Source organism: Pleurodeles waltl, chromosome 7 (genome assembly GCF_031143425.1).
Source record: "Pleurodeles waltl isolate 20211129_DDA chromosome 7, aPleWal1.hap1.20221129, whole genome shotgun sequence".
Lineage (NCBI taxonomy): Eukaryota > Metazoa > Chordata > Amphibia > Caudata > Salamandridae > Pleurodeles > Pleurodeles waltl.
This window is the reverse complement of record NC_090446.1, coordinates 639,011,246-639,029,590: the sequence shown is the minus strand read 5'-3', so window position 1 is coordinate 639,029,590 and position 18,345 is coordinate 639,011,246. Positions and strand designations below refer to the sequence as shown.

At 48.2% G+C, this 18,345-nt stretch overlaps 1 protein-coding gene across 3 annotated transcripts in view; it reads left to right on the top strand.

Moving 5' to 3' along the window:
* Positions 1-18,345, top strand: part of AFAP1L1 (actin filament associated protein 1 like 1) — a 159,127-nt gene that overhangs the window by 60,053 nt on the left and 80,729 nt on the right. For 2 of the 3 annotated variants that reach the window (XM_069244631.1, XM_069244629.1), the window contains exon 1: positions 2,619-2,744. The exons of the other annotated variant lie outside the window; for it this stretch is intronic. In XM_069244631.1, the coding sequence (XP_069100732.1) occupies positions 2,711-2,744 (34 nt within the window). In that variant the 5' untranslated portion in view covers positions 2,619-2,710. Of the gene's footprint in view, positions 1-2,618; positions 2,745-18,345 lie in introns of those variants that run through there. 3 annotated transcript variants of the gene reach the window in all.

The window sequence follows — 18,345 nt, the reverse complement described above, 5'->3', positions numbered from 1 at the left end:
CCCCTCGCCCCGCCTATCTGAGCAGGCCTTCTGTTTCCTTCTCTCCAGAGGAGCCAAGCCCTCACATTTTACCGGTGCTTCCTGGTCACGTGGACAGGGTCAGCCGGTGACGTGGCCCGTCAGATACTAATTCTTTATTTGTAGTTTTTTTTTTTTTTTGATTTTCTAAAGTGCTTCTGCTCCTACTGTCTGCGTAGACCACATGATGCGGTTGTGATGAGCGCTGTCAATCAACCTGCTTTGTGGTCTCAACAGGGGTATAGAACACTGTAACAATTCTGTAACACAATACTATACAATACACCGTTGTGCATAAGACTGATAAGATGTAGTATTCAGTTTTGGGTAGTTAGCAGGAGGAAAAGATTTGTGTAACAGATGAAACTTTAATATGTGAGCTAGTCCTTTGTCAGACACTGCCAAGCGCTACTGGATTGTACATGTAAGCAGCCTGGATCCAACCACCTCTGGTCCATTAAATGTGGCAACGAATCTGAAGTAGAGTATACAGCTGAGGGTGCCACGCGAAGAAAGCTCTGGCCACCATAATCAAAGCAAATGTGGGCCGCACACACTGAGGAGTGGGTGGGATAATAAAGGCAACGTCGATCCAGGGCCCCTGGTTTCAAGCTTGAAGGCAGCAAGATAGTGGATTTACTAAGAATCATACAACCCTGTGTGAAATCTTTCAGTTGTGTTGTGTTAATGGCAAAAAATAGCGCAGCGGAATATTACAGTGTGCCGGCAATGTGTTTGGGAATGCACTTAATATGCCAAGTTTGGGTAAAGATAAACACAATTTAGTATTAGGCGATGGAGTAAGGGCAAGCAAGAACTGACATTGCATCAGAATTGTACTTAAGCCATACCCTCAAACACTAATCACTGACAGAGAAACCTCCAAGGGTTAATCACATCATATGTATGAATTTCCATGACGTTCCTCGTAGTCCATGTGGAACGCACCCAGGATCTCTCTCAGAATGGTGGGAGCCGATATTGCCAGAGGGAATAATGTTGGGGGGACAGCAGGCAGTACCCCTTTTTTGTTGGTGCTGGCTCCCCACCTTTCCTCACAACAGCTTCGCGCCATGCAATATCTCGCAGTGGCTGGCGGTGGTGGGGGCTTGGCCACGGCCAACGCAATTGAAAGGTGCAGCAAGGTAAGGCACGGACTCTCTCTTGCTGCCCTCCTCATCATGACCACTGCCTCCATAAGCCGTGAGTGCCCCTGGCTAATGGAGCTGAGTGTTGAAACTTTTCAAACACTCACCCCCAGTCACAGATCTGGGTTTAATCCATCGTTATTTTGCTCGCCACTTCGCCCCAGTTTGGACCCAGCCCTATCCTGGCTGGCTTGGCAGTTCGGGCTGGACTGTTCCCATGAGGAACAGGTTCAAGACTGATTTGCTTATGGTTGGGTCCAAACTGGGGTGGCATGGTGAGCAAAAGAAGGATGGATTAAACCCAGATCTGTGACTGGGGGTGAGTGTTTGCATTGTTCAGCACTCCGTCCATCATCCTTTTGTGTTACTCTGTACCAGAGTACCTGCTTGTTTCTGAGAAGTGCCGGTACTCTCCAATGAAAAGTATTACATTTTTCTTGAGAAGTGCAGTTACTCTCCCTCTCAAAATAAAAAAGTTCTGGTACTCAGTTTAAAGCACTGATAGTACTAATAAAACGGCCGGGTTACTCTGGACATTACGTACCACCTGTTGAGGAAAACTCGTATAGGAAAGACAAGTTGTATGTGAAGACTCTTTGTGCCCTCTGTACGGACCAGGCAGGATGCGACTTATAGATGCTTGACGCAAAGAAACTGGAGCGCCCGCACCCCCTTCCGTTATCCCACTTACTTGGTACCATTATATCGTCGCTTCTCCCCTCACCCACCCCTTCTCCAGCATCCATCCCTCCACAGCCTCTCGCTTTCTTTTCTTCTCTCCCCTCCTGCTTCCTTCTAATGTAGGCCTGGTCTCGTTGCACCCATTATTCATTCTCTACCCCGGAGCTCCTCACTTCCCCTCAGCTCCCGTCCTCCCTTCCGTCCCTCTAGACTTCGCAACTTTCTCCTCCCTATGCTAAACTCCTTGATGTCGTCCAGGAAATGGCATGCAGCTCTGTTGTATATTAAGAACGGCCGCCTTCTCTACCGCTGAATTGGCATCAGTCATTGACTGATAAAAGATATAGCGCCCTATTCATAAAGAATTGCCTCAGGGCGCCTTTTGTGTTGAAATGCCCGATTCAGCAGCCGACTCATCGCAGAGAGGCTTGGAAAAGATGTGTAGCAGAAGTGGCTGCCCAGACAGTCGTGTTGCAGAGGTGCAATAAAGGCAGTGACTGTCAGGGCTCTCTTGAAGTTTCCCTTTGTATGTGTGATGCTCCTAAGTGCTCGCTTCCCCTTACTCAGACCCCCCACACACACACACACTTCTCCCCTCGGGTCAGCTTAACACATCCCCGTTACCCTCCCCTGGACAGTGGACTTTGTCCCAACCAGGCCCGAGGCCCAATTAGTGACAAGGTGTCCAGTTACCGGACAGGCCGAGCTCCTGCAGACAGGAGGGTGTGGGGAGGAAGGGAGGGGCGGCAGTGAACAGACAAAGCAGGGAAACTGCCAGAAGGTGCTGCTCACTTGGAGAGAGGTGGAGAGAGAGGAGGCTGCGGCAGGAACTGAACTCACCCCCCATTTCCTGGTCAGCAGACATGCTGACCAATGGGTACTGCACCACGGTCACCGGTGAGTGGAAGGATGTGGGGGCGCTGTGTGATGCTGGGGCTGGGAAGCAGGGGGTATGCTGATTGTCCCCCAACATGTGAGTTCTTACAGGGGCTGGAAAGGGTTAACTCAGTGGATCGAGCCCCCGTTTAGCGCGTAGATCATAGATGCGAACCCTCAGCTGACCAGTCTCAACCTTTCATCCTTCATAGGCGAATACAACATGAAACAGCACAGTGCTCACATGCAGGGCATTGTTTGTTTGCTAATGCATGTGATTATACTGTGCAGACGCTGAGTAAGTAATCGAGGATTTGGTTTGTCTGGCATTGATGGAAATGCAGAGGTAAAGCCTAGGGAAGAAAAGCAGATGCCTTGTGCTCTGATGACTAGATGTGGCTTTCCCCTGACTCAGGCAGTGCTGGGAAACCGTATCTGCCCCAGGTAACCACGAACACACCAGAAACCCACCCCCAGCACCTCGTGCGCCGCCACCCCAGCCTTTTGTTACTGTCTCACAAGAGGGTTTTAGTACTTTTGTGTTGCTTTCTATGTTTTTTATTATTATTTCAAGCAAGTCTGCCCCCTACTTTTATTCCTCTTCTTCTGCTGTTATTGTGTTGGGCAATTCGTTGTATTTTTTCAAATGGTTATTAATTAATTTATTTATTTATTTAAACGGGCGCTTCCCTTATGGTCCCTGAAATTAAGTCCCATGCTGCTCGCTCTCTGTGCCCACAGACAGATCACTCAAGAAGGAAACCCCGTCGTTCGCCCCAGGTGCCCTGCGCGCACTTTCTGTTGATTCCTGTTCACAGCAGAGTCCCTTAGTAGGGTTTAAAGTAACAAAGAGGAAAATGAAATAGCAGAAAAGCCCATTAAAAATAAACAATTGTGCAATATAAGCAGAGCTGGAACAGAGGGTGGAAAGAGTGAGTTTTACAGAGAGATGAAGAGGGCCCCTTAAACCTCGCGAGGGCCCCTGGGATTTCACAGGGGCTTGTGAAGTTTTGCTCATTAGCTGTGCAGGCGGGCTGCAGTATAGTCTGAAACTTAAGCAAACGGGAATGCTTCAAGACATGCAACTGGTGTGGAAGAGTGTTAGGGTGGGGCAGAGTCATTCACGTGTCAGGCTGCAGTCTCCGAGGGGCTTCATGGGCTGGGGCAGAGTCATTCACGTGTCAGGCTGCAGTCTCCGAGGGGCTTCATGGGCTGGGGCAGAGTCATTCACGTGCCAGGCTGCAGTCTCCTAGGGGCTTCATGGGCTGGGGCAGAGTCATTCACGTGTCAGGCTGCAGACTCCGAGGGGCTTCATGGGCTGGGGCAGAGTCATTCACGTGTCAGGCTGCAGTCTCCGAGGGGCTTCATGGGCAGGGGCAGAGTCATTCACGTGCCAGGCTGCAGTCTCCGAGGGGCTTCATGGGCTGGGGCAGAGTCATTCACGTGTCAGGCTGCAGTCTCCGAGGGGCTTCATGGGCTGGGGCAGAGTCATTCACGTGTCAGGCTGCAGACTCCACGGGGCGTCATGCAATGGGGCAAATCCAGTCATGTCTCACGTTGCTGTCCCACGGAGCTTCATGGATTGAAGCATTCACACATCAGGCTTGTGTCTCCGTGGGCTTTCACAGCTTGAGTCATTCACTTGTCAAGCTGCTGTCTCCATCTGGGACACTCGCGCCAGGCTTCTGTCTCCATGGGGCCACATGGGCTAGGGCAGAGTCAGTCATGTCTCAGGATGACGTCTCCACAGATCTTCATGGGCTGGGGCAGAGCAAGTCATGTGTCAGGATGCTGTCTCCCTGGGGCTTCATGGGCTGTGGCCAAGGCCAAGGTAGCCACATGACTGGCATCCATCCCTATATGGGTTAAAGGGCATGGCCTCACTCCAGCACGTGTCAGATTGTGGTGTGTATGGAGCTTCATGGGCTGTCGCACAGCCAGCCACGTGTCTGACTAGTGTCCTTACAGGGTTTAAGGGGCTGGGTCAGAGCCAGTCACTTGTCTTGCTTATGAGGCTGCAGGGCTCTGTGGAATTAAGTAAATGGGTTTTAATAGGCTTACGACCAGTTCAAGGGTTTGGTCTAGGCATGAAGCTAGCATTAGTTTTAGGTTCAGGTCTTAGGGTTATAATGCTTAGTTTTATGTTCAGCTTCTTGGGCTAAGGCCAGCCTTTGCATTTAAGGTTAGGTTTCATTAGTCTTAAATCCAGCTGTAGACTTAGGCCCAGATGCACAAGCATCTGGTGCATCAGTACTGATGCGCCAGATTTCTTGCTCTCCCTACTGTCTCCTAATGACACCACACCCTAGGTGCGCCGTATTTACAGTAGAGCATGCAGTGGCACAAGTTAGGCCAATATGTGGCCCTTTGCTGCACTAGCGTCAACAGTATTGACGCTGGTGCAGCAAGGTCAAGGAAGCCCATTGACTTCAATGTGTGCGTTATTTTAACACCTACTTTGAGCAGGCATTTAAAATGACGCCAAAAACGGTGCAATTAAATCTTGTAGATTTCATTGCACCATTTTCACGGGCTTCCTAACGCCGGAACGCCCTCACCTTGCATACATTATGCCTGACGCAGGCATAATGTGGTGCAAGGGGTTGCAAAGTAGCAAAGTGCATGCACTGCACCACTTTGTAAATTTGGCATAGCAAATTTTGCCTTGTTGAGCCACATTAGCGTAAAACAAAAGACCCTAATGTGGCACAAGGTGGCGCTAGGGCCTTGTAAATCTGGCCCTTAGTGTTAGCTTTATGCTCAGGGCTAAGGTTACGTTTAAGAGTAGCAATAGGTTAAGATTCAAGACTTTGAGTTTAGGTTTAGTGTTAGTTCACTCATTTGATTTGCTTTTCATTTTCACGTGTTCACTTATCAAGAATATATTTTGGGGAATATGGTTTTAACTATTGTAATATCATTTTTATGGACGCACACAGTAGGTAATTTTCAATGTCATTTGCTTGTGCAGTTTGTGTATTATGAACATTGCCACTGGAATTACTTAATTCCACACTTACAATAATGTCCCCGGATTAGCAACACTTAGGAAAGCAAGTGGCAAAGCACTTGGTGATACTCTCGGGGACTGTGGGATGATGCCACTCGTGGATATCATAAAAAGGTGGGACTGGTGGAAACCACCTTGGTCAGCACTGTGAGAAGCTGGAGTTGGCGGCCACTGTGACGAGCCAGCAGTAGAAGTCAGTGAGAGGAATTTGCCCTGTGGTTAGATTTAGAGGCTGCCACTATTGCACCAGGTAGGACCCTGGCACGGGTGTAGTGATCAGGGCCAGTGTGAGAAGGTGACATTGGGGAGCAGTGAGGGAAGCTTGCAGTGTTCCTCAATGTTACCTTTAGAGTAAAGAAACTTGCATTAGTTGGTAGTGTGAGAAACAGGCACTGGCGGTCAGTTTGAGAAATTGGCACTGATCACGTGTGTGGGAGGCTGTACATTGTGGATAGTGACCAAGCTGGCACTGGTGAGGGGGTGAGAAGCTCGCACGGGCTAGCACATGAACAGTATTCTCCTGTCCACCTCTCTCTCTTTCGGCATCCTTCCAAATATGAATAAACGAGTCTGCAATGCGGGAGAGTGGCCGTCCACACTCTTGCCAAACCACAATCTTCTAAATGTCTCCTCTACAGCACCTAAACCCTTTTTGTTTGTAGCACCTCTGGGTCATGTCAAACTCATCACACCTGCCTACACCTAGGAGATAACACATAGTAAGAGGAATCTCTGCTGCACCTGCCAACACCTATCCAAGATAAAGCAAGGTCTGCACCCGTCAACTTAACTGCGCAGCCCAATCTCGGTGACCCCCAAAAGTAGACTGCTGCAGCCTAGCCCTTGATCTGTCTCTCATGTCTTCCACCTTTTCAATAAAGGCTCAAGTCACTTCTCCACTCGGGTGCTCCACTCATTCATATGATCTGCCTTAGTACTTTATTTGAGCTGGTGTTTGTAGGTGGGACCCATCAGCACCTATTTTTTGGGGGACTGTCCCTTAATTTCCCCTCAACAGACTTTGATCCAGAGAAATAGAAAGACAGAGAAACAGTGACAAAGAAAGAAAGCAAGGATGATAAAGAACAAGCATGAATGAAATAAAAAGGGTAACAATTATTTTGACACTCTGGTGGTGCTGACTGCAGAACTATATCAGGCCACACAAAGCCACTTTGCATGGCCTCATAGATACGAGATAAGACAAGGCAGTGTAAGTCGCTGTGTTGCATTATTCTGCATCTGTGGGAGTTGCATGGAGGATGTGGTGGGTTTCCCACTCAACCCCCACGGATTTTGACGCTGCCCGAGGTTTGTTGAATGACGTAGGTCTGAACAGTGCCAAAACCTTACGACTACCCCGTAGTGGCGTAAAAGGGAGAAATATTGTTATTTCTCCTTGTTTTTCCCTCTTTCCATGTGTGCTGCATTCTGTAGCACACATAGAAAGAGAAAAACTCCCCTATGGATTGTTTTCTGAAGGAAGGTCAGCTTCCTGCACAAAAACAATCCTGCATTCAACACAGACACCCTGGGTGCTGGGTGAAAGGACAGGAATGAACCATGTTTTATAAATACGGTGCATTCCTGCCCTTTCACATTGGGATAGGGCAGCACTGCAAAAAGATTTGCAGAGCTGCCCTACGCCAATCTGTTGTGAATATGCCCCTGAGTACTTATACTTAGAGGCACTGGAATTGTGCGATTGTGCAACTTTGGCATTTTTTGCATAATTATAGATTTGCTGCATTGCCACATAATCCATCATCTGCTTCCTAATCTGTAGATTTTTACAAAAATAAATGGTTTCTAGCAAAAACGGTTCTAAATTTATGAAAAATGCAATTATATGTTTTACCGAGCAGTAAAAGACCTTTTGCAAAGGTTGACTGGTGGCCTTTCTGTTGCTAATCGCTAGTAATATTTGTGCTAATGAGGTATAACAATTCCCAGACAGTGTTAAGTGTAAAAAATAACAATATAATGAAGTAATACTATCACAAAATCTGCCACACTATGCTGTAATTTTCCTTTTCTTGTCACATAATTTACTTAACTCTGCCGCATAATTTAACCCTTCCCTGGTGCATTATTCCAGTGGCCCTGTGTATATTGACACTAAGGACACTAAGGTGAATTTATGGCCTTTCCACGCCCTAGACCGTTGCGTTTTATCTGGGCTATTCCATGTTGTACTCCTGGCCTAACAATCGGATCTGACCTATCAATCCGACCCCAAGCCCCACATGACATCTCTACAACCCCAAGCTCCATGTGTCCAGTTACTGTTTCAGCTCTTTGGCACAATAACCAAATCAACTCAACCCCTTCTAAACAAAACACTAAGGCCCATATTTATACTATGTTTGCGCCGCAAATCCGGTGCAAACTTAACTCCATATTTATACTTTGACGCTTGACCTGTCCTTCGTCAAAGTTATGGAGTGTGCGCTATTTTTTGTACGTGAAAACCTACCTTGCGCTAATGACATGCAAGGTAGGCGTTTCCGTGTAAAAAATGACTCTAAGGCATGTGCGCCTTATTTATCCTCCTGCGTCATTTTGACGCACAGGGGCCGGGCCTTAAAACATGACGCCCATCCAGATTTGCGCTGTTTTTTAACGCCTGGGGCAGGGCAGGTTTTAAGGGACCTGTGGGCTCATTTCCATGGTGGGAGACCATGGAAGCAGTCCACAGGTGCCCTTCCCTGCACCCAGGCGCTCCCCCTGCCACCCTCCCCCACCCCTGGAGGACACCCATGGATGGGGGGGACCCCATCTACGGTAAGTAGAGGTAAGTACATTTAAAAAAAAATGTAGGTGGCATAAGGAGGCCTAACTTCATACACTCGGTTAGAGACGGTGCTAAAATGCCATGGGCATTATTTATTGGCGCTATACAAATGTGAAAAACACTGCGTTCACTCTCTCTGATGGTCCTGGCTGTTTCAAGGAATCTTTCATGTTCAACCTCCTACGTCAGAAGGTACTCTTTCTCTCCTATGCATTGGCCAGGACCTCAGGACACAACCCTGGCCATTTCGCTAGCCCCTGACTCATGTGTGGCGTACAGTACTGCTCTATCTGGCATACGTCATGAACCGATCAATTTCTTCGACTTGTACTGTACTAATGGCAAGCATTCCTTTCTTATGTACCACATTCCGGAACCAATGCCCAGCGTTTAATGGAGGGACGCTAAAAAAAAAAAAAAAGAACTTCAGCGCGTCGCCTTGTGCAACCACCAAGCATACTGCCCTGTTTGGCGCGTGCGCTACGGAACACAGCTCACTCACTGAAGACACATGGAGACATTCCTAAAGGCACCTTTGATCCGGCCCCGATACCCCTCGCTGTGCGGGATATTTTCCCAGTATTCCCAAGCTGTTGTTCTTAGGTTAGATTTCGGCTTCTCAGCAGAAAGCTAGTCTTGTGTTCTTTCGTGCCCTGTTTTTGTTTTTTCAACATTTTTCCTCTTTCTTGCCTGTGGCTGCTGGATAAGAAAACACCCCTCCTCTCGCGCTGTTTGGATTGTTCCAGGGCTAAGCTCTTACTTCATTACAAGACGAGTTGCACTTTCTGTGCATGGGGTGGGAGTAAGCTCACCAAGCAGGTGTCCGGGTTTTGTGCCTAAGAGACAAGTCTGGTCCATTATTTACTAATTCTTATAGCACAAATGCAACTGTGGGTGAAGGGAATCCCTAGAATTTTACACCTAGAAATATTACCTATCATGCCCAAGGGTGGATGAATCAGAGATGGTAGTAAACCCCAATGTCATGAGGAAAAGTGTCCCCGAGACAAGACACCTCATAACATATCAAATTACATTGAGTTGGTAAGGACCGACTCAGTAACTTGAGTTCTACCGCAGGAACACATTTAAAGGATTTATTGCAAAATTCATAAGGGTGCGATACAGAGATCATTAATGCAAATGCCATGCAAACGCAAAAGTCATTGCCAGGAAGGCTGCCAGCATATAGAGCATACATCTTAAAGAGCAAATTTGAATAATTCTAACTCTGAAGTGAGCAGCAAAATCAATAGAGAAATAACCAGCGTCCTTACTAGCATTCAGGAATGCCCAAGAAAGCTCTTGCATAGAAAATCATTGAATTCTGCTAAATCATCATGGTGTGAGCAAAAGAATAACATTCTCTGCAAATCAGAGCACAGTTTTATTGAACGCCATACTGCCATAGCATGTAGGCATTATCCTATTACATGGTTATTGATTCTACCCACTCTATGGTAATGTCATCCTGAGATGGCAGGACACACCAGTTACATGAACAAGAGCAAACTATTATGAATGGATAGGGTACAGTGACCTAGCGGAAAGTTTTGGGAAAAAGAAATAATTGTGACCATGCTATAAAGTTTTCTTCTAAAGCAGAAAGTACAATGTCAATTGAAATAAACATTAGCAACACAAAAGGATGATGGACGGAGTTCTGAACAATGCACTCACCCCCAGTCACAGATCTGGGTTTAATCCATGTTCTTTTGCTCACCATGCCACCCCAGTATGGACCCAGCCATATGCAAATCAGTATTAACCCTGTTCCTCAAGGGAACAGTCCAGCGCAAGCTGCCAGGTCAGGTCCTCCCTGGAACAGAAACATGCATCCTGGGACCGGTTTCAGAGTATCACCCTTAGCATAGGCTGCTGGTAGTTTTCCCGTCCCTAGTGATAAAAGTGAAAGACTCTGAGCATGGCCATTTGAGAGAAGCATGAGGTGCAGGTCGTGTTTTCAACCTGGATGTGTTTTCAATTAACTACAGCAACCAGACGAAGGGGGTTGTGATTTTCTTGCAGGATTAGGTCTCCAGACATTCACCTTTAGTTTTAGATGGCTACATATGGAGGTGCTGCTGTGTAAGAAATTCATCTCAGGGGGTTGCAAATTGTCCATAACTAAATGGATTAGCACATGTTGCAATAGTCATTCGGCTGACACATAATACGTTGCCAATCCCACTGATTTAGGAGGAACGACACTGATGTTTTAGTGATCTCACAGCCTACAGATTCATGTGAGCCGTCCTACTCCTTATGGGAAAGCTACTAATTGAACCTGGTAAGAGTTCAAAGACAGTTTCATGAGTAGGAGGAGAACAATCCTCTGAAAGCCATACAGTGCTGTGAAGTACCTGTCTTTAGTAGCTCCTGCAGCTAGTATGTATGCATGTATGCATCTATGTGGTATATGTATAGAACAAACCTAGCAAGAGGCAGTGGGGGGCCATACAGGGTCAAAGACAAAGATGCAAACTCAGCAAGAGGCAGTGGAGTGCTGTGCAGTCAAAGGCAAAGATATATTCTGAGTATTCGGAGAGGTACTTGGATTCTGTGAGCATCAATGAGCTATTTGTGCAACGTGATTTAGTGTTCTTTAAAGAGGTTCATCTTCAACTCGTTTCCAGACCCTCTTTGTGATGGACACACATTTGTTGTTCCAGACCTTGGTTGCAGAGTTTGGGTTTATCTTACAGACGCACGAATGTTTAGTCCAGACCCTTGTTGCACACACGGAGAAGGCTAGCTGCCTTGTTTTTTGCTTTTGTTTATCACACTGCATTCAGTGGCCACAAAGCACAAACATCAATCATTTGTGTGATTTCTTTCTCAGAATGTTAGCTGATAAGAAGATACATGGTTATTTCCTCTAATCTAGTTCCATCATTGTTGGGTCAAATGTTGTGGGATGTTATTTCCTGTCACTATTGTATCTTTCTTCTTTCTGGTCTCAGATTGTTGGTATATATGAACCAGACAGAGAGAAGAAACGCAGGTCTTGGACTTCGGGTGGTGGAGTCACCAAGACGTGTTTTCTGTTAGTTAAACAAAACATGCTTAAAGCAGTTTGCTTTATTTTATTTTACCCAGCAACAGGCCGAACCATGCTGAGGGCTGAGATCATGGCATACACCCCCCCCCCCCCCCCCCATGGCTGGCTAGAATTTCATGTAAAGCGACCATCTCAGTGATGACTAAGCATTTTAGGAATGCCCTCCTCACCACTCTCCCCCGGACTGTAAACCTGATGGGATTTAGGAAAGTACTTATGACCTTATTTTGTATTATTTGACCTACAATCTTCATGTAAGCACCTAGCTATCTTCGTTTCACCCAAACCACATCCACAGAACTGTACCTACACCCACCAAACCTCAAACAAGTGTTCACCTAGAAGGAAAGCGCCACGAGTCTGAGCTCCCCCCCCCACCACCCACCCAACTCAGCTGCAAGCACTGCATTTGGCAAGTCAGGCATCCATGCAGGCTAAAACACTATACCACATGGAACATTTTCACCCTATCTGTAGATGTGCCCCACGGTGCTGTCCCAATCTCCTGGAAGTAGCACTTATGGAAAAGCGCCCCCCCAACATAGGGGGAGCGCGGCCCCTTAGGGGTCGGGGACGCCGGGGCCTGGCCCTCGCACTAGTTGTGCGCGGGCTGGCCTGTGGCTTCCCCTCGGAAGTAAAAACGCTCGGTAAACGTTGTGGGTCGGCGGCAGTGCCGGACCGGTTTGGGTCGCCGCGCGCCAGTGGGGGGGCATAAAAGCACCCCCCCCAGAAGGCTCAGCCTTCTTCTTCCTGGCGCGGCGGCCCGAACAGACGCTGACTCGTAGGACTTCGTTTGGGGCCGGACGTCGCCCTTAGTTTTGTGTTGCGGCCGTGTGCGGGGCATTCAGGGTCGGAAGAGTGCAGGGGAGCAGCCGGGTTTGGTTTTTAGGGGTGGGGGATCGGGTAGTTTGCTTTTTTAGGGGTAGGGATGGGGGGTTGGGGTAGTTTAATTTTTAGGTGTGGGGGATTGGGGTAGTTTGGTTTTAGGGGCGGGATGGGGGCTGGTTGTTTTTAGGGCAGGAGAGGGGTTGAGGAAGGTTTTAGGGCTCAGAGTGGGTGGGGGGTGTTGGGGTGGTTTTGTTTTTAGGGGCGGGGTGGTGGGGGTCGGGTAGTTTTGTTTTTAGGGGCAGGGGTGGGGGGTCGACATAGTTTGTTTTTAGGGGTGAGGTGGTGGGGTCGGGGTAGTTTTTTGGGAGGGCGGGGGTTGGGGGATCGGGGTAGTTTTATTTTTAGGGGTGGGGTGGAGGGTTGGGGTAGCTTTGTTTTTAGGGGCAAAGGTGGGAGGGTCAGGATAGTTTTGTTTTTAGGGGCGGGGTGGGGTGGGGGGTCGGTAGTTATTAGGGTGGGTGGGCAGACGGGAAAGGTTTTAGGGCTCAGAGTGGGTGGGGGGTGATGGGTTACTTTTGTTTTTAGGGGCGGGGTGGGTGGTCAGGGTAGTTTTAGTATTAGGGGTGGGGTAAATTTGGGCCTTAGTGCGGGTGGGGGTGGCATGCTAGACGCATGCATGCCGTTCCCACACATGCCTTTACTCTAGGCATGCTTTTACAATGAAAAATCATTGTAGAGGCATGCGTGGTAAAGATATTCGTGGTAACAACGCGGTCGTTGTTTCTGACCCCCTGATTCAGGCATGCGTGGTTCTTGCATTAATTGTTCCATCATACATTCTGTTAGAACTGCTCCGAAGTGTCGCTATTCCGACTCACAGAAATATGTCACTCTGATCCATTCACTCCCAAGCTCTTGTACTTAGGCATCAAGTCACAGGTCGTCTATTGCTTGCACATCTTTAAATTTCTTAATTTCCCACCCCATGCAATCCTGAATTATATTTACCCAGTAAAGGCCACCAATCAGCGAGCGGACTGAGAGCCTCTCTGTCCCTTGAGGTTCATACTACTGTTCTCATATAGCCATAAATGGCATCTGCAGTAATGACAGGCAAGGGTGTAGGCTGGCGTATGCAAATATCGACTATGTGCCCCTAACTTTATTTAAAAAGATCCGGGATGGCGACAGCGAGGCAGCTGCCATATTGTTTTCCTGTCGGATTCTAAAACTACGGGCTTTTCTAAGGCTGGCCCAGGGGGGTAATGTAAATGATGCTCCCTCCTGCAGAATGTGATGAATGAACATCTCTAAACTCCCATATTTCAGAGATGAATGTGCGTCCCTTGAAGTTAAGGGCACCCCTGCACTGCCTGAGCTGCAGGGGCCTGAGTTATGCCCTTGGACTCTGGACTTTATGCACAAATAACTGACAGACCAGTCTCCCTCATTTATGATTAGATTTTATCGTGATTTCCATTCCCACAAAACGTGTGTGTTTGTGAGTATTGAGTACGAGAACATGAGAGCATTACTCCTTTATTGGGCAGAGCCATCACCCCAGTCCAACTCCTTTTCACCAACCGGTGCAAGCATGATGCAAGACTTTTAGGAATCAAGAGCCTGGTATTGTCTGGTTTGCCAGTTGAAATGAGGAACAGTCTAGTTTGACTCCTAAATGCCAAAAGCTTTTGAAGACTGGAAACTTGAGGCACAGCTATCATGCCCTAGGCAGTGACTCCACCACTAATCCCAATGTGCCACCAGTTCAGAGCCCACCTGCCAAGCTATTATTCCGATGCTAAAGATCTACAAGAAGTCGTAAAGGGAAATGGATAATATTACAAGACTTGGTAGTATATAACCTGAGATCGGCAGTGCTTAATTTGTGCCAGTGGCTTTTTTTGAGATCCGGACTTATTTTTCATTTTCAAACTTTGCCCCAGGAATAGGGTGAGAAAGATAGAACGGGCAGGTGGGGGAGCAAGAGGAAAGAAAACTGTGAAAAAAGGAAAAAATAAGGAATGGCAAAGAACCAGCAAGAGCGAAATAAAAGGCAGGACTTAAGGGCTGTGGAAGAAAGATGAATGTGGTAGAATCAAGACTGGAAGCCTCATCAGCACTCCTTCTTATCCTGCAGACAAGCTCACCATCTCTGGTGGATCTCTGCTCACCCAGAGCCAGGACACCATCAGACGAAGTGTGAAAAAAGCAGGCCTTTCCACCTGTGCACCAGGATCTGGACCAACATCCCCGGATCCAACAGGACCACATAAACGCTGCTCCAGTTCAGCAGAGTTGAAGACTCGCATCTTGAAAGAAGCCGAATCTCAGCTCCATCTCCTATTGTTCGTGGACTTTGTGATTGTCTTTGACTATGACGTTTGGCTAGGCTTGCCCTATAGAAATACCACATACACAGACACATACTAGGCATCCTTTGTATTTGAAAGAAAAGGCTTGTGCACTTTCTTTTGTAATTAAGGAGTGCTGAAATGCCAGGTGCTGGGCGGCAGATCCGTGTCTGAATGGCTTGTGGTGATTCAGATGGGCTAGTCACAGCACATGCCAGGGCTGGTGCTTGTAGAGTCAGTCACGTGTCAAGCAGTTGGGCGCTTGCAGTCTAGAGTGTGTGTGTGTTTATATCACTCGCCTGTGTATATTTGGCTTCGACAGTGTTTTGGCGCGCTGCCTGCCTCTGTAATCCTCGGCGGAGCCTCCGAGGTCAGCATCGCTCCTCAGGAGGCTCTTGGCAGCATTAATGGTGGAAACATTAAGCACAAGTGACCCATCCTTCAAACAGACTCGATCCCTCTCAGCTTTCAACATTTCGACCCCCGTCATGGCGTCCGCGGCTCTTCAGATATGGCCGCCTTTGAAGACTAGGGGTGGGGCTTACCATGTGGAGGAGGGGTGTCAACAGTTCCAGGGAAAACTCCGGCCCATGACAGCTGAGGGCAATATTTTGAGGTCGTGGGCCGAACAGAATGAAACACGTACTCCCTTAGAATGGATCTGCGTGGGATGAATGAGATGTGGGAGATAGTTTGAGCCGTAAGAAGAAACTCCTACTCCGCAGTCCGTCAACCTTTGTGCCCAGCTGGCAGTATCAGCAGAGGCCAGTTTTGGAATGTGCGTGGAGCAGCCGTGACATGGTACTCTCCAAAATCGGGCTTGAGGTTCGCTTAGACCGAGTTATTCTAAACAGATAACTTTCTGTGTGTATCTCATTTCTGTATTTTAAAACAGGGTGAACACGAGTATTACCCATTGCAGGGCGCGTTTCTCTTGCTCAGATTCTGTATGCACTTACTAGACATGTGATGTAAATTTGTCCATGTCGCAGATTTCGTGAAATTTCAACTATTTCTTGTGTTTTTATTTGACGAGAAGGGGTAATATTAGGATTTATTTTCTTGGGGTAATCTGTTGTAATATTATCAATTGCAGGGAGATTTTCTGTTCACACGAGAAGATGTCTGTTAGAACGTTGAATACGGAAATATCGCTTGGTATAGGAACATCGATCACAGAAATATCGATATATGTAAAAATGTTGTTTACAAAAATATCGTCGCCTTGATTGAAGGTTTGCAATAAACTGCAATGGAGCGACCTTTTGGTAAAGATGGTTAGGGCACGCTGTTTGTTTCGGACAATATTCCGACCCCTCATCTTCTGGTGCCAGCCAGCAGTGGAGCCCCTTCATTGGCCCTGGCTGGCCCTTCCAACCTGCAGCGGTGCTCCAAAGCAACTTGCTTCGTTGGCCCTGCGGTCCCTTCAATCCTGCAATGGAGCCCCTAAGATGCTTGCTTCATTGGCCCTGGCTGACCTTTCCTTCCTGCATTGGAGCCCCTAAGATACTTGCTTCATTGGCCCCGGCTGACCTTCCATCCTGCAGTGGAGCCCCTAAGATGCTTGCTACATTGGCCCCGGCTGACCATTCCTTCCTGCATTGGAGCCCCTAAGATACTTGCTTCATTGGCCCCGGCTGACCTTCCATCCTGCAGTGGAGCCCCTAAGATGCTTGCTTCATTGGCCCTGGCTGACCTTTCCATCCTGCAGTGGAGCCCCTAAGATGCTTGCTTCATTGGCCCTGGCTGACCTTTCCATCCTGCAGTGGAGACCCTAAGATGCTTGCTACATTGGCCCCGGCTGACCTTTCCTTCCTGCATTGGAGCCCCTAAGATACTTGCTTCATTGGCCCCGGCTGACCTTCCATCCTGCAGTGGAGCCCCTAAGATGCTTGCTACATTGGCCCCGGCTGACCTTTCCTTCCTGCATTGGAGCCCCTAAGATACTTGCTTTATTGGCCCCGGCTGACCTTCCATCCTGCAGTGGAGCCCCTAAGATGCTTGCTTCATTGGCCCTGGCTGACCTTTCCATCCTGCGGTGGAGCCTCAAGGATGCTCGCTTAATTGTCTATCGCTGTCCCTTCTACCCTGCAGTGAAGTTCCAAGGATGGTCCCTTCTTTGGCTCTGGCCACCAGTCCCTGTTTTGGGGTCCCTCTGTTGTCACTCAAATTAGGCCCAATCCTGAGCTCAGAGCTAAACTATAGGGAGAGGATATGAACACAGGGGTTTCAGGAGTCTTATTTCACTCACTCACGCGCACCTACATACCCTCTTTTAGGATAATGATACCCATGTAGTTGAATACCCAAGGAGCGGGACGACTGGTCATTTGTGCAGCTATAAAGGGTGCACTGCGCCCATAGTCCTCAGGGCAGTGGCGTAACCAAACTGGAGAGGCCCCCCTGCAAAGTACATGGAGCCCCCCCTACCCACACAGTCTCAGGCCAAGGTACAGTACTGAGGAGGCACCCTGGAGCTCGGCCTCACCACACCGCGGGGTTTGCAAGGCCTTTGTTACGCCAGTGCCTGAGGGCCCCATTGAACTCTGATTATTGCTGCAATAGCAGCCAGGGAGTCCATTGTCCTTGCCTGCAATAGCACACATTCCATCCCTGTTCTGCCACTGAGCCTGAGTGTTTATCTCTTCTAAGTGCCATACACAAGCCCCCTAGAATAAGGCAGCAAGGGGAGGACTAAATTGTGCAGTCAGGATTACTAAATTATGCAGCAAGAATAGTCAAATTGTGTATGCTGAATCATGCAGCACATTTTGTGATAGTATGATTTCTTTAGTTTGTCATTTTTACCTGATCACCACTGTCTGGACAGAGGTTTCACCTTATGAATACTAGTTTAACATTCATATACTTCAAAATGAAACTGAAAGGTGAACAATCTTTGAATTGTGGCTTTCACTGCACAGCAACATGCGCCACTGCATTTTTAACAACTTTTGATCAGTTTAAACTAGAACTTTTTTTTTCTTGTGAAAATCGGCAAATTGTGCAGCGGATGAAGGATTGTGTGGCGAATGCACCTAAACCACAACTGTGCGAAAAACGCAGCGGCGGCAGAATCACATAATTCCAGTGGCCCTGGCTATACGTCAGTTTGCTCCCTCGCACACTCTCTTCTCCTCACATGGTCTTGTTGTCAGAAGAACAAGTCTCTTCCCTTTGCTCCAGCACAGATCTCACACTAACTCACTCATCACAGCGGCTCCCGGAAGCATTCACGCCTTCTCACCTGGTGACGGGCTGGGGGAGGGGCGACGAGCCCTCACTGTTGTCACCGTAGATGTTCACACTAGGATTTCGGTAAGGAAGAATAGGAAACATCTGCTTGTCAGCCCCGGGGAGGAAGTAACACCTTGTGCAGCTGCAGTCTCACAGGTCATGTCACGTGCACTCCATGGCACGTGCGGGCCATATGAGGGCCGGCTGGAGAGGCGCACCCCTCGCCTTCTGTGCTGTATGTAATTCCAGAGCTAGCTGAGACACGCGCTCCCGAAGTCAGACACCTCGAGCTCAGACTCACTGCACGTCCCTAGCTCAGGCCCCAGTCCCTCATCTCA